The 17,230-nt window shown below is 35.1% G+C and overlaps 1 protein-coding gene across 1 annotated transcript; it reads right to left on the reverse strand.

Moving 5' to 3' along the window:
• Positions 1–1,090: 1,090 nt before the first annotated feature.
• Positions 1,091–15,046, reverse strand: LOC110828074 (uncharacterized). Its single transcript, XM_022060395.2, has 4 exons — positions 14,908–15,046; positions 8,059–9,458; positions 6,200–6,397; positions 1,091–4,745 (listed from the first exon to the last, which is right to left on the reverse strand). The coding sequence occupies exons 2-4, from the start codon at positions 8,221–8,223 to the stop codon at positions 4,623–4,625; spliced, it is 486 nt and encodes a 161-aa protein (XP_021916087.1). The 5' UTR covers positions 8,224–9,458; positions 14,908–15,046; the 3' UTR covers positions 1,091–4,622.
• Between the last annotated feature and the right edge of the window lie 2,184 nt (positions 15,047–17,230).

Here is a 17,230-nt window from a genome sequence, read left to right on the forward strand (position 1 = left end):
ACCACAACCACGAGTGGATAAAAATTACATTTGGTACTTATTTTTCTTGTTATACAAACTAACGTTGTTTGTACGTTTTAATGACTATTTTGTTCTAAAAGAGGCAGAAATGTTTGCTGAAATTCACGCGGGAATTAGTTCGTTTTTGAATGCGATCAGCGGAACGTGCTGAAAAAGCTGTGTAATTTTTGAAACATACGATGATTACAGCTCGTCTAATAGAGAAATTCTGTTTTATAATCTATCACTCATTCCGCTGTTATAGATCGAAAATATGGCGAGGGTGTTCAGAAATGTTATTCAAACTATAGATTTGCATATGATATTTCAGGAAAGTGATGGACGGGCAGACAGACGATGTTCGGAAACAACTGCACTTTGAAGGACGGAATTTAAACACACTGACGCGGAACATTTCACAAAACCCCGAATTAATGCAAAAAAAAAAAAAGAATGTCGGTAAAGTTCGTACCGTGTCTGGATTTTATTCTGGAGTACCAGAATCGAATCGGAGAGACCATCCATCTAGACATATTTTCGAGAATGATTAACATAATTATTGTAGTTTTGGTCAAAGGTTACTTTTTTTTTTCGAATCTCTGCGTGGACCCATTTCTTTAAAATGAATGTTAAGTTAAATTCTTTTCCCCTTGTGATTAAATAAGCATCACGTCATGCATGCGTATGGTGATGGAGGTATTCGCTCCACACATTCTTAACCCTGACACCGCATAAAGGCGAATGGTTAATTTAACATCTCGGAGGAAATAACTGGACATCCACTGGATAATCAGAATATCATATATTTGTTGATTCACATGTTCTATTAAGACCTGCTTTTAATTAATTTCGTGTTTTTTGGATTGGGCTTCAAGGGTTCTGTTGGTTTTCAATAAGGTTGAAATATATTATTGTCCGATATTAAATAAAGTAATTTAACTTAAATATATGAGCACATTTGAAGTAGAACAGGCATTTACCGCTGATTAACGCTTGTTAATGCAGTACCTATGTCGTGTGCCTTTAAAGTGGGTAAATTTTAATGCATTTCGCCCCAGTCGAAAAATTTTAATCGTTTAAAAATATATAATTCTGTATAAAAATGAAATACTTTATTGAACTAATTGTTCCATTGATTACATGTACTGGTATTTTGCATGCGTTATAAATACCATGGCATCAGTCTTCACTTGAAAATCCTGTTACATCAAAATTTTGGGTAATATTCTTAACAAATCTATAAAACATAATTCATATAATTTGCATTTCTGTGTTGTTTCTTCTTACGTCGTCCCTCGACAGTGATTATTAACAAACTTATGACAACCATTAGTAATATAAGTACTTTGTATAACACACATCATTAAGCACTTTAGTCAAAGTTACACGACATCACGCGAAATTCCATTAAATTTTCACGTCATAATTGAGAGGAAAACTGAAGTACAGGCAGTGATCAATTAATGTTTAGATTAAGTTCGTGGAAAACAAATTTAATTTATTAATATTTCAATTAGAATTAACGTAAAAGTTCGAGGTTGTTCTGCTATTCAATATACTGTGCTAACCTAACCAAAGAGATATAAAAATAAATTTAAATCAAATTAATGAACGGAGTAACACGAAATAATCGAGGAAAGTCAAGACAGATATAGTTTTTAAAAATACAGTAATAAATTCAGCCCTGTATTAATTGTATAAATGTATGATAAAGGATTTTTTTCGAATAAATATCCAACGATTAGGGAAGACGTGATGGGGTACCCCTAGTATGTATGCAAACTGTCAGCTACGTTGGAAAAAAAAAAAAATGACGACAAACGACGCGCAGTGACAAAATTGACAGAGGAGCGCGTAATTAAAACAAAACTTTGAAGATTTTCGAGCAACTGAAAATGACATTAAGCTGTTTTATCGGCGTAAAAGTTATTACTAATAGTCTATAATTTACTGACGACATTAAAATGATACAGCCTTCGCTGATACGACATTAAGTGATCATTGCAAGTACGCACATACAAAAGAAGTGTTCGGAACACACAGGCACACATACACGTTCAGCAACAGTGATAAATAACACCAATACAAAATTTTCTATAATAGGATAAACATACATTAATTAACGATCAATCCGCGGCAGTTATGCAAATGAATGTACATCAAATTAACGAGTAATGAAATTGTTAAAGAAGTGAATTGTATTTAACAAGTAAATTAATATTAAAATGAAATATAAAATCTCTGTATCAAATTGTATCGAAAATATTATTCTGTTCGCGGTTGTCATCGACATGCATTTTACGTCAAATATACATAAGTTAAAATGCAATATTTATAAATATTAACCAGTTATTTTGACGGAAGAATGATTCTGTTTGAAGTGTTACTTTTTTTAAAAGTAACTGAGAAAGAATGTTATAATGATATCGATGAGAAATGTGTAGTTGTGAATTAACTTAAAAATTAGGCCTTTTGGTGTAATTACAGTTTTACCCGTCTATAATTAATGTTTTTGTGATTCGAATTTGTAGGAGAGGCGGGTTACGTAGTTAACATTGTTTAATGACTATCTGAATCGTACACTGTGCGTGTTCAAATAATCTACGAAGTGCGTACCACGCGTTAAGTCAGGAAATAGATTTTTGTTTTTTCTTCGTAATTTTCACTGTTTATGTGAACTTTGTAACCATCTTACAAAGAAACACGTTTGTTTGGCAGTAATAGACTGTACCTGATGTTTTAAATGATTTACTTAGATTTTTAGCGTATGTAATTATTTTGTTTCGAAAGAAATATAATGAAAATCATTACAAACTGCAGCGAACAGTCATTAAACACAAATAAACACAGAATTCCTGTATTAATTACAAGTATACAAATATTTATATGCGGTAGGCCTGTCTGGTTTAAAACAGTAATGTTTTCTCTTGATACTTAATTAAGTACTGGAGCAGTAAAACATTTGGGGAGTAGACTTAGGCTATAAATCAACATGATCATAACTTCGGCACTGTTTTTATTAGGGGGCTGATTAATATTTGAATCCATGGGAGTCCGCCCCTCGCAGTACCCAGCTTATGGGTCTCAGAACCTGTCTAGACTTTGCTATTGCATTTCTAAAATTGTTTGTATTCTTATTTCAAGAAAATAATTATAATTTATTATTCATTCCTCGTATATCTTCTAAGAAGATTTGTTTATTTAATAATTTATTAAATTACTCTATATTAAATTTTGCTTTCGATGGGATTAAGATAATTTTTGTTTTATAAATATTTTCTGTGTGATGCCAATTTTAAAATACGTAAGTTATTTTTTATTTTGAGTAGGACGTATTGAATATATTATGTACTGACGGTACGCCAGAGTCATCAGTTTGTTATCAGTACATTATTTTATTTCTTTAGGAAGAAGACAAACCCATCTCCGGCTGTCGTCTGTAATGTTTCTTGTATTACATGAACACGGAAAGGACATTTTGATGTAACAATTAATTTGGAAATGGAACCGGAGAAAGTCAACAATTTTCATACTACAGTCGTTTTTCTGATTCAAATACAAAATCATTTATATAAATATAATTTTAGAAAATAATAATAACACTTATAAAATCTACGTTTTCAGAACATAGCATCAACTAACGAAATAATATTAAATAATTAAATTGTTGTACACAGACGATTTGCTATTCATTTCCGTCAAGGTTATTCTTAGTGACTCCCTCATCTTAAAGAACACCATATTTAAACGAATGCACACGTGACACGTATTTCCGAAAATATATTCTTTTGGTGTACGTGTTATATCTGACACGACTATAAAATTATTTTCTGTTCGAATTAGAAGTTACTGTCCCAGAAGATGAGAAATAACGAAGTTATTTTTCGTTTACTTTTTTATTTTTATAATTTTGGCTTCCCAGTATTTTTTTTAGTTTTCTCAAAACACATAAAATATAAATTTAGACAATGCAAAATTTGCATTGTTAAGTTTACTTTTTAAAGCATTCTTAAAATTAAAAATGTCGGTAAATTGAAACGTCACTTAGATATTTTTAATTGTCTGTAAGACTGAAGTGTATATACTGCATATCTGATACCATTATGATAACGTAAGAGTTAGTAATTAAAATTATTAACTGAGATTTTAAGTAATGTCTGTTTTTGTACGACGAAACGAAAGGGGGTGAAATTCTGTATAATAATTTGTGTTCAAGTACAAATACAGTATCGGCGATTTCAAATTGTGTTTAAAATATGAAAAATCTAATATATTTGAAAAGGAATTCACAGAAACTTTCCACTTGCTGTTTTGTAATTGTTTAAAAATACAGAGAAATTCGTTTTCATTCCAGATTTCCTAAAATATCTTAACTTCATTCAGTTCCTTCGACATGTACAATTAGTGTATTTCAACTGTCTTGACATCAGTCCTTACAAATAATTGACACATTTTACATTTTAAATGAGTCCGGTTTCTTGAAATTTCTAAACCCAACAAAACGTTCAGATTCACCTACCACAACTGCACCAAACTATGCATAAGAGACATTGAGGTTAGCAGACGATTTCACGAGCGAGGCGTGTATCAGAACACTCCGCGCAGGACTAAAACCGCGTAGTTCAGAGGATGTTGCAAGCCGTCCCGTGAATCACTTCCGAGATGAACATCGGCGTACCCGCTCCGAGACCTCCGTCAGTTTTTTCCTGATCGTTCTGGTCGTATTCACAGTCGAAATAACGACCCTGCAAACAGGAAACGTGGCCATTTTATTAAACACGCTCGCGATGTTCATTTGTTGCGCGCGCACGGATGGGTTTACAACAAAGGACTTAACGCTAGTGAAACGTTTCATTTCTTCAAATCTTAAACAATCCTTTTATTTGGTGGTCTCCGCTTGCATTGTTTTCCCCTGTGTGTTCATAAATCCTTTTATATTTGTAACAATTCGACCTCTCTTTTGTTACATGGAAATCGTTAATGAATCAAACAATCACTAGACAGCGCTGTCGTCGTAAAATAGACGGACATTGTCATCAAAACAAGATTGTCCCATTAAATAACCAAAGTCATTTTTACGTTATAGTTCAGTTTAAGAAAAACCCAGGCTAATAATAGATATTATCTGTAAATATAAGACTTATGAAGTCTGTAATTTATTCCACAACAGTCCGCTTGGCATAGTTCGTAATGCAAAGAAAAAACTTTGCACTTGGGGGTAAAGATAATTCTATCTTAAATTTTCTGAAAGAAAATTGAATAAGATGATATAGTTGCGTCATATTGTGAAATTTAATTAATTATTCGGTTTTTGTCCGTCTAATCACAATTCATATATAAATTTACAATTAAGATAATTAAAATATCATTTTATGTTCCTCATCTAACAATCGATTTACAATTGGAACATCTTTTTACAACATGTTTCGGTTTCTATATAAACCATCTTCAGGTGTAAAAGTTAAAATTATAAACTTAAAACTTAATTACAATTTCTGATATGCAACATTTTGGTGATGTTCACTTCCAGATTCATTGTAATTAAGTTTTAAGTTTATAATTTTAACTTTTACACCTGAAGATGGTTTATATAGAAACCGAAAGATGTTGTAAAAAGATGTTCCAATTGTAAATCGATTGTTCGATGAGGAACATAAAATGATATTTTAATTATCTTAATTGTAAATTTATATATGAATTGTGATTAGACTGACAAAAACCGAATAATTAAGAAAATTGAATGTTATTTTCAATAAAATGCTTTAACATTGTTACTTGAAAAAATATATATATATATATATAAAAAATTACGCTCTTTTCGCAGAAATAGAATTGACAAGTTTTCACATTCTTTTCGTTGTGTCCAGAGTCGATAAGATGACGTCAGGTCCACGATCGACACGTAGAAACCACCAACTATTTAAACTGTTTAAAAATTATATTTTCGTACTTGTTAACGTTCTGGGTAGGGGAAACGGGTAACAAAAACGTTGTTTAATACAGTGCCTGAAATTTCTTACGGCACGATAAAAGATTTTCACGAAAATGAAAAACAGTGACACGATCACGTAGAACATTTCGCTGTGATGACTTAAGGACGCGCTCTCGCTTAATCTGTACGACGGCAAGACACTATTAGCTTACAAGTGGCATTGAAACCTAGTGTCCTTCGGAATACTTTTTTCACCACGTGACCCACCTGGCAGTCAAGGCAGCGACAGTGGTCGCTCATCTTGCACGTGATGCCCCATTGGGCTGCCACAGCCCGGTACAGCTCCTTGCTCGACTTGTGGAGGATTTCTGGTCGCTTTGCCACTGTTCCCTTTGTACTCCGCTCCTCCGTCTCCTCGTCCGGGGTTCGACACGCGGACTCCGCCTTTGCCGCTGCCAGTCTGGTCTGCATAAGACAACAGAGTAACTCGTATTTATAATTTAAATACACTAAACATAAAATATATAAGAAATACTGTTCCAGTCACGTGATTAATCTTTATATATATATATATATATATATATATATATATATATATATATATATATACTGGTACAGACTGGCCTTCGTCTGTAGATCTGACTTAATGTCATGGAGAAACCTGTAAAATCAGCACGATTAACTTCAAGTTAACATTTCTTTAAATAAAATTCTACGTCGCGTTACAAATCCAGCACTTCTATTCTTTATGGAAACTAAAGAAAATGCAAGGAAATGCATCGATTGTGATTTTATGTTGTTATAAATACGTGTAGTCTTGTAATCGGTTACTAACGTTTGGGATGTCATCTTCAGTCCTGAAGATGGAAGCAATATGTTCCTCCGAAACGTTGGTAACCTAACCTTCAAGATTTCACGGCGTCACAACTGACATGTGACTGTCGTGGTAACCTCAAATCTCACATCGAAAGTTAAATTTCTGAATTTGTCTGCAGTACGTCATTATCCACCCTAGACAGATGTGTAAGAGAGCAAAGACTGAATTTCTGTTCTTTAAATGTAATTACATTAAATGTTAACTTTTTTTTTCAAAATTGAAAATAAACTTTGTGTCCATCCTCTGTATACTGGCTGATAATGGTGACCCGTCCTCTTTCGGCAAAATTTTGACGCAATCGAACTATCTGTCTCAAGTTATTCTTTCGTTTCGTGTACAGACAGAAAGCTACAGTCAATAACTTTAAGGATCTTGTCTTTCGCAGGCCCCGATTTGGCTATTGATTAACTTTACCCTTCAGATAAAAAAAAAAGAAGCTGTCGTTCTCAAGAACAGAAGAACAGACCCTCAGAAGTGTCTGTAAAACTATAGACCTACATGCGAAGAGTTTAAAACTCAAGAACACTGGAAACTTCTTACGACAAACAAGGGGAACATCCCACTGAGACGTTAACCCCGTAGGCTGTAACTCAGCCTCTGCTCTCTGCAAGGAAACATGACAACAATTTTCTTTTCCCCGAAGTCACGTATGAGATAAAAGAGATAGAATGTATTCCAGATTTCTTCACCAGATGGACGTAGTAGTCAGCTCAGCACAACGCCTACTCTAAGTACTCCCTAATTCACAAAACTCCAGGTAAAAGAACGTCTTCCAGATGGTGGGGCTGAGTCGTAGGGATTTATTAAATAAATTACATTACTCATTATTCAGTGTTCATCATAAAATAATATTTGTTTAAAAATTTCACGTACCCCCTAAGATGTCTTCGCGTACCCCCAGATATAATTTCTCTTCAACTTTGTACCCCCAAAGTTGTTGGTGTATAATTCAAGTTATACATAGTATATAATCTACATCTAAAATAAATTAAACAAATTACATTACTGATTATTCAGTGTTTATCATAAAATAATATATTTTTTTTAAATTTCACGTACCCCCTAAGATGTCTTCGCGTACCCCCGGGGGTACGCGTACCCCAGGTTGAATACCACTGGTCTACATAACCCGCCCATATTATCCTTCTTGATTTGATCATCCTAATAATATCTGGCTAAGAGTACAAAGTGTTAATTAAACCATAAGTAAATTAATTAATGAGCTAGGCCAGGATTCGCGTCAACTCACCTCAGCGAGAACGTGCTCGTACGATGGTGGGGGCGAAGAGGGTATGACGTCCTGAACTTTCCTTGGTTCCGGGGGAGGAGGCAGCCCCAAAAGCTCTGCTCTCTGCCGCGCTAATTCCAAGCTCGGGTCTCGTCGCAGTCTCGCGGCCTCAGAATTATCCTCCATCACCCTGAAGTCTCTGACGCCAGCCTCTCCTTCGACTCCGCGGCCGCCAGCTGGCGACGACTTTGTGAAACTGAACCGCTTCTTGTTTGTGTTTTGTTTTTTGTCTGACTGAGATTTCTTTTTGGGTGTCCTACAGCCCCAAAAATGCGTTCCTCTTTCGACAATTGTGTTGGTTGTTGTGGCAACAGTTCGCGAGGTGATTTAACACCTCAAATGTACTGTGACTTATTGTTAACAAGAAATGCACGTATTATTTATTCTGTTAACAATGAAAAAGTATACGATTTAGTCCGTCTTCCGTAGCTGTGTTAGAATTTTACACCGATGGTTATTTGTGGTGAACTAATTTGACGTAAAATATATAAGGAACAAATTACGGATTTTAATACAAATTTTAGCTTCAACTTTCAATAGTCTAATTAACTGTTGCCCTATTCGTGCCAGTTTCGTATAAATCCTGAAATGATTATAAATGAAACTACGAAACTGTTTCCAGTTTTTCTGCTTGTAATTGAGAAGGTTCAACTTGAAGAATTACTTTGAAACAGGTTGCGTGGACCTGCGACCTTGTTTGACAAAAAAAGTATGTCAATATCAGACAACCACAATTACATAAAAATGTCTCGTTCTAAAATATATTTTCTTCTGTACCAAAAATGTTTCGTTATTCTTTCCAAAATCCTAATTTAAAAAAAGAATACATGACAGTATTATATAATTTTTTTTTCTTAATCAGATCAGATGTTATTTTGAAAACATAATTTCTTTGCTAATACCTGGCGTTGCCAAAAAGGTGGGTTTTCGTGTCGTTTTGATTAGATTATATATTTTTTTTTATTCTTAGAATTTACAAATACGTAAGGAAACTTTCACTCCCCGAATGTATATAAATATATAATCTTTACAACAAAAGAAATATTAAGATTATTATGTTTACTTTACTCGATTTTTTAGAATTCAGTTGCACGTAAACAACTTGGAGGAGTTCTTAAGTTTGTCTGTAACATAGGCCCTTTTTCTAGGCAGCCAGGTTTCGTTTTCAGTTTTTGTCTCAGCTCTTAACATCAGGCAGAGTATGAAGGGAGGAGGCTTAATTCTGTTTGCACTTACTACTCTTTTAACAACTCTGACCTTTCACATACGTAGCGAGGACGATAAAATGCTTCTACTCCAATTTCTGTTTTGACGAAAGAAATTCCTCACGTCCGTCTTCATCCAACAGCACGTTTCAATACCTGGAAAGACAAATATCTCAGATAAAAGTAACTACACGGAGCAGAGTCCTTAATAAGAAGCTATCAGACACTCATTTAACCAATAAATAAAACGAACATTTTTTTTAAGGTCCTTGATTAAAATCTCAACCCTGACACCGGTTATTCTGACTGAGATTTCTCGTTATTTTCCTCAGTTCCGCTGGATAGTACTTTAAATAAAGCCACAACTGTGTCCTGACCAAGTAATGCCCATCCAATCTCTCGACTTGTTTGGCAGAGACGCTTTAAAGTATGCATTTTCCCAACTTGTTGGTACAGCCCATAACATTGTCATTAAACCAGACTGTTCGCATCTGGTACCACCGTGTCCCGCTGACACGAGAAAAAACTCTTGTCTTATTAGCATACGTGTCTGCTTAAGCTGTGGCTACTGCAGCGACACTGTTTGGCCTGCGATAATTGAGGCCGACGCGGTGTCAGTCATGTGAACTACTGCACAATTTAATTAACAGATTACGTACGAGATGCGTACGGACAGTCTGAAGACAGGGTTTGATTATGTAGCGATAGTTGAACGATGTTAGGTTATGAAAAACGGGGAACTGGGTTTTGTGACAAAGCAGTCTCAATTTATGAGCCCCTATCGCTAAATAAAGATACAAAATAAGACGGTGATGACCGCTATTATTTAAATTGGCTTCAAAAATAACATTTCCTTGACACATATATTTCTTCATATGACATTTTACTTTGATTTATCTTATAACTTTTTAACATTGTCAATAAACTATTTAGTTATTGTAGTAGTTATTATCTGTTTATATGTGTTATATACGATATTGGTTATTTATGTTAATTTTTTATGTGAATTAAAACCTCCGTATGAGGTCTTTTGAACAGGCAGTTCGATTTCAGTTTTTTTTTTGTATTTTCAATAAACTTGAAAAAAACATAAGTAATTTTTTACGTAAACCAACTATCAGAAAAAATATATTAAGTTTTCCTTATGAACTTTAAGTTTATAAAAAAGAAATAAAGATATCAATAATGATATATAATAATTTTTATGTAGGGGTTCCCTGAGACATGAATATTATTTCAAGGGTACCGCAAAGATGAAAAGGTTGAGAAACGCTGTATTAGACACTAGAAAAAATTTACTACATTTTAAAACAACTGGATATGGACTCATCTGTGAAAAATCCACTCACTGTCCATTGCAAGACATTTACGCAGACGCCCCATTTCTTGGCTGCGTAAGCTACTATCAGATTGTCAAAACGCATTATAATATACTAATCTATTCCTAAAGTTTTTCTCCTATTGTGTTTTTTGTTCAAAGTTTTTTTTACAGGAACTGGAGATATAATGAAAATGGGGTGGAATTTCAGAAGTTGAGTTTGTGTCAAATTTTCATGAAACATCCCGCCATTTTATACCTTCATTTAATAATATTAAGGTTTTACTGCTGATGGGATGGGAGCTCATTTCAGGCCGCGAGAGTTTGGTGTCGTCGGGATCAAGACGACGCCATTGGGAATTTCCAATGTCCCACAGTATGTTATACGTTGCGCCATTCTCTCGCTCATTTGTTTAATTTTACTTTCAGCCCTGCTCCATTCAGGTCCCGAATAATTTAGCATTCAATTAGTGAGGATAAGGGTAAATCGGCGAGGTTTGATCGCTTTTCGCCACACACACACCGTGAACGTAGTTCACGGAAGTGACTTTAGGGGATACCAAGAGCCAGTTCCTTCATTTGAATATTAAATTGTTCATTAAAATTTCAAGTGTAACTTGGAATTTCAAAGTTAAATTGAATTTAATATCACGGTTTCGTGGAATGATATGCGAAGTTTGAGAGTTTCTGACAATAGCGCTGTATGATGTGTAAAACTTCATTTTGGACATTGTCCATCGTCCAAGTTATAAAGTAACTAAGTTTCGAAAGTTTGATTCTGATTTTGTCATAAGATAAAAATGGGCGAGAAGACTTGTTCTGATATCACCTCAACCAGGGTGCCCTAACAGAGAGGTCACATGCCCCCTTTATCTTATGACTAATCCATAATCCAGCTTTCGAAAAATATTTATTTTTAAAAAATTATGTGTCGAACTTTAAACGCTAAATAGTCTAATTTCTGATGAAGTTTGTGACGATCTCGACAACGGTATGTTTTAATCTGAGGATATCGAATGATTACTTGTGACTATTAATACAGGGTGCAGCGTGGAAATGTTTCGATTGCATTTCCATCGTTGAAGAAAGACACACTGAAGATGTTTGTTTGCTAATAATAGCTATAGCTACTTTAGCTGTATTTATTTATTCAGTGTTCTGTCTTACGACAGGTCCATATAAACAGGATCCTTCCATCCTTTTCTCGGACTGGGACCTGTTCATATACGTTCTTGGCAGATGATCCAGAAGTGGTTTGCCATTGCCTTCTTCTGTGTGTGAATGGAGTAATTGTTGGGATGCCACGGAGAAACCGGGGAGGCCCCCGGAGGAAAACTCCGTGTTGCCTAGACCACGGCCTTGCCCAACACAAGTTATAAATTCTGGCACCGCCGGGAATCGAACCCGAGACCCCAGCGTTCTAACCGCTAGACCACCGTGGCACTACTTTAACTGTATAAATGTTAAATTTACCATCATTTCCAAGGGGAGGATTTCTTATGCCACGCCTGAAACTTATAAATTGGGGGGGAGAGGGGATAAAATGGTGATTGATGAGATACATTTGACACAAGAATTGCATTACTCTGATTGTAAGAAACGAGATCCGGAGATGAGGAATCCATTTTTTTCCGATGGCAGGAAACGGAAATCAATGTCTGATGGACACAGAGTTCGCGTAAAAGAATTGTGGTATTTTACATTTCAGAGTGCGATAAGACACAGGAGGAAACAAATCGTGACTTACAAATATCTCGATGAAATGTCAGCTAATTTACTTTCTTCTTGTCTTTTAACAAGGAAGAAACTGCCCCAGTTAGACACACAACAATGCAAACTGAATATCTTCTATTGTTGACATGCGACTGGTCACTTGTCCACTCGTGGCACGAGAACGCAACAGTGAAGTTGCCATTCCTCAAATGACCACTTTCTTTGTCCAGACATCATTTATTTGGGCCAACTTCCGGTCAAATCCACAGATTTTGTCCAAATGTCCTACAGCAGACGATAGACATCATCTGTTAAACGTGCTGTTTTGATTTCGATTTGAATCCAAATGCTGTTCGAACAAAGTCGCGTTTACATTTTAATTTATTTCTAATAAACACGTAGCTTAGATAAGCTCCTGTACTTTTTTTCGCTGTGTATCTGTGCTGATTATTTAGAGTCTACAGTAACGCCACGTTCAACGAGCCGTGAGCTGTGGTGTTAATTACAGATTTTTCACGGTCCTTCAGGCGAGCAATGAAGCCAGACACAAAGCCATTTCTTCCATGCTCCATAGGTCGAGGCAACTGTAATTAGTAACTCCTATGAAAACATAAATTTTCCTCGGTTTTCATACAGAAATCCATTGCTATGGACGCCTTACGATTTTAACGTAAAAATTATATGTAACACATTAACACGACACTTGTTGGTTTCGTGTTCGCAGAGTTTGTGTAAGGGTTTAGTTAGACTTTAAAAATTAACATAAAATAATTATTTTTAAACAGTATATTCTGTATGCATAATAATTTGTATTACACGGTCATGAGATGATAAAGTTGCGTCATATTGTGATAAATATATATTTGTTTAAATCTTATCAGTCTATTCACAATAAAATTCCTATTAAATATTAAAATATTACTATAATTAACATTTAAATATTTAAAATATATTAAATGATATTCTCTATCGAAATGTTCACCCACACAAAATCATGTTAAGCACGACGTACATACAGAACAACTTCGAATACAATATAAAATACAATAAAATCTGGAAGAAAAACATCATTTGAAATTTAAAATCTGATAAACATCTGACTAAAAAGTTGCATTTAAGAAATTATATTTAGGTTTATATAATAATTTTATACACCTGAAGATGGTTCTTTTAGAACTGAAACATGTAGTTTAAAAAAGTGATATTCTAATGTAAATCGAACATTTCGATAGAGAATATCATTTAATATATTTTAAATATTTAAATGTTAATTATAGTAATATTTTAATATTTAATAGGAATTTTATTGTAATTAGACTGATAAGATTTAAACAAATTACACGGTCAATTATAAGACGGTGAAGTTTCGTGTCCCGTTTACAAGTAGGATTTATCTGTATTTGGCATCTGACGCACTACTAAGATATTTTCTATTAAATTTGAAACACTTTTGATCGCAAATTCTTTAATTTATATGCTTTGAAGACCAACAGACCTTGACAAAAAAAATGTATTTTATGACTTGAGAAAAACAAGGGGCTCGCTTCCACATTTCGACATTGCTGTATCAGAAATCAATGATTCTCATTACAGCACGTGTTCTGAATGAGTCACCGCCATATTTAACATGGCGGCGTCAGCTTGAACTATCTGTAGCATTACGATAAACTACACAAATTACAAATACGTAGGCCTTTTTCGTAATTTATTGATAATATATTTACAGTTGTGTACATTCTAGCTTACTGCCATATTTTTTACGACAGGGCGAAACATAATGGCCGCCATATTGGACGTTCGTTTACTTAACGTCTGAGTCGACTGAATTACACTCCCGTTTGATATTCGGGAAAAGGGATACTGCCTGTCCTGAGGTTTATATCTTTTTTTCAGGCCCTCCAAACAAATTTCAAAATTTTAGATTTATCCACGGTCGCTCCGTCCACATATTTTGTAATTCATTATTCATTAATCGTCATATTAATCGACAATGAACCGAAAATAAAATAAATATGAACTTATGAAGCTTATTCACCTGATAACTATTATGATTAATAAGATGTGGTATAATGAAACTTTCCATATTTTGAACTGTTAAAATGTTTTATATTATTTTCAAATTTTGCGTCATATTTAAAGCATTATTTTATAATATTTGATGATAAAGACGTTGACCTCATAATTAAGAATGTTATAGCCTAGTAGTATCTACTCCTACCAGGTAATATGGAACAATTCACTCAAAATTATTATATAAATTCATTGAATCTGTTTAGAGCTGACCGCATTTGAGTCACATTTCATTGCACGAATGAGACTGACTGGATTAGAATTTTCCCTTATATCTTGAATGCAATGTTTCACTTCTACAAACTGTGGGCTGTTATGTCTCCGAGGACAAAATTTGTCTAGATTCTGACCTTATTTTATGTTGGGTTGGGTTATTGATCGCGTAATAACACGCCTGTGCAAGTAGCTCGGGACAAAATCCCAGACGGCATGCCACGCAAAACTAACAATGCATTAACGAAGGCGTTACAGACGAAAATGCAACCAAAAATTAGCACAACTCACCAGTTAATTGTTGTGATTCAAGTTTATTCTTCCCATTGTTGTAAATGTGTTCCGAAGTGTATCTTCTCTTCACTTGACGGCGCAAGCTGGCGTCCGTAGCTGCGTAATTCTCTTTATTCACTACGCAGCCATCTTGGCGTCGCCTACAACCCTGCCATCTAACGGTGAAATTGCGTAACGGAATGTATCGCACATGTTGCTTTTGTTTTCACCGCTCACGGCGTCTAAACAGGTAAAAGACGTGTGAGATGCACACAAATATACGTATTTACCTGTCATCTAACATTTGTCGAGGCCCATTTAAATATTTTCCCATCTGCGTCATGGTCTTCCAAGTGGTCTCTTCCTTTCAAGCATTCCAACTAAAATTTTGCAAGCATTTATTATCTCTGTCGTGTATGCTACAATATGATATATGATCATGTTGCCCTGATAATGACTGGTGAAAAGTACTAATTTAGAAGCTTCATTCTTCTCGTGTTTTATATTTTCGGGGTCCAAATACGAGGCGCGTCCCAAAAGTAAGTTTCCCTGGGGCCGTTTACAGAAACAAAACACAATTTCATGGAAATATTTATTGCAACAGATACAGCAAGTGTCCAGCTATTTTTCAACATATTCGCTACCGGAATTGAGACATTTGTCATACCGTGGGACCAACTTTTGAATACCTGTGTCGTAGAAGTCTGCCGCCTGGGATTGGAACCACTGTGTGACAACCATCTCCGCCTCTCTGTCATTCTCAAAACGCTGACGCTGACCGGACAGGAATTTCTTGAGGTGTAGGAAAAGATGGAAATCACTGGGAGCGAGGTCCGGGCTGTAGGGTGAATGATTAAACACCTCCCAGCTGAACTCCTGCAGGAGACTTGCTGTCCGTCGAGCCGTGTGCGGCATAGCGTTATCACTGACCGCACTTCACAGTCGGCGGGAGCTGGAATAAGAACCTCCATCTTCAACAGCTGCAACGATGCTACTGTGAGAACGCGGGAAGTGCCGTTAGTGCATGCGCCATTCTACGTCATTGCTCTATCACATACGCACAGTCGCTTCGCGCAATATAAGGTTTGCTAGCTGTGGGACGAGTGGGAAACTTACTTTTGGGACGCGCCTCGTATTAGTCTCATTATCCTTTTCCCACACACTTTCAGCCATATGTGTGTATATGCTTTAAAAGACACGTGACAGCATAATACGCGTATTAAAACTAATCGAAAAAGAGATTTAAAGTCGCTCTGTGTACAATGTCAGGCTTATGTGAACCTTTGGTTCCACAAAGGGCTTTCTCACCATTTTCTGAAGAATGACTTTGCCCATGTGGACCTAGTTTGTAACGTCTCAGTCTACAGCATTGGTAAAACAAAGTGATTCGTTTCATATAAATTGATTTATATCAGTATTTAAAAATAATAATTTTTTTTCGATAGAAGTATATTGTAACAAGGCATTCTAATACCAAATTTAATGCAAATCTGTTGCTGATACATGCATATAGATGGACGAAAGATGCGGTAGACTTTTTCAGAAAGTCTTTAATATGCTGTAATAGGCTTAAAATCATTTAAAGAAACGTTTGACATAATAATGTTTTATTTTCCAATAAGTTACACAATATCAATTATTTATTTACAACGATTTGCTAAACCACATAAAATGTTATAACGGAGCAGAAAACATTTTTGGTCAACTTTATAAATAATATAAACGTCTTCATTCAGAAACATTGTAAATACTTCATATATATTTTTACCTAAAATATTTATGATGCTTTAAGATTTGGGTGAAAAATGTTTCGTCTTAAAGGCGTCTAATCTACACGCTAACATTTTGCTAACACAGAACATCAACAGTTGTGTTACACTCTACATCTACAGAGGTTCAGAACCCCATCTCTGTGCGTTTATTTGTAACATCGAGTTACATAAATATTATGTTGAACATTTTCATTTGCCTGAGGCACGCGTGACACAGAACATGTTTCAGACAATCAGTTGTCATTTTTCTGACAAATTTCTTATTGCTCGTTTTCTTTACCTTAGTATCAACCTTTCGAATAAAAGACTAGTTCTCTAACCAATAGATCACAGGAATAGTTCAAGGAAGGCCCTGGTCTAATCCTAACCGTTGGCACTACTGTAAAGATAAAAATATAATGACAACAGATCACCTAAACATGGGTGTTAAGACAACGCCCGAAACGTCGTTCACATTAAATATACCTCAGACATTGGACAACGTCTGACATTATATTCGTATAATGAATCATCCGTTGTCACGAAACTTTATGAAACTATTCGTGTCGTTTCAAAGTTGCTTACTGAGC

Source organism: Zootermopsis nevadensis, unplaced genomic scaffold (genome assembly GCF_977971745.1).
Source record: "Zootermopsis nevadensis isolate Lab colony 2312 unplaced genomic scaffold, Znev_1.0 Znev_ptg000010l, whole genome shotgun sequence".
Lineage (NCBI taxonomy): Eukaryota > Metazoa > Arthropoda > Insecta > Blattodea > Termopsidae > Zootermopsis > Zootermopsis nevadensis.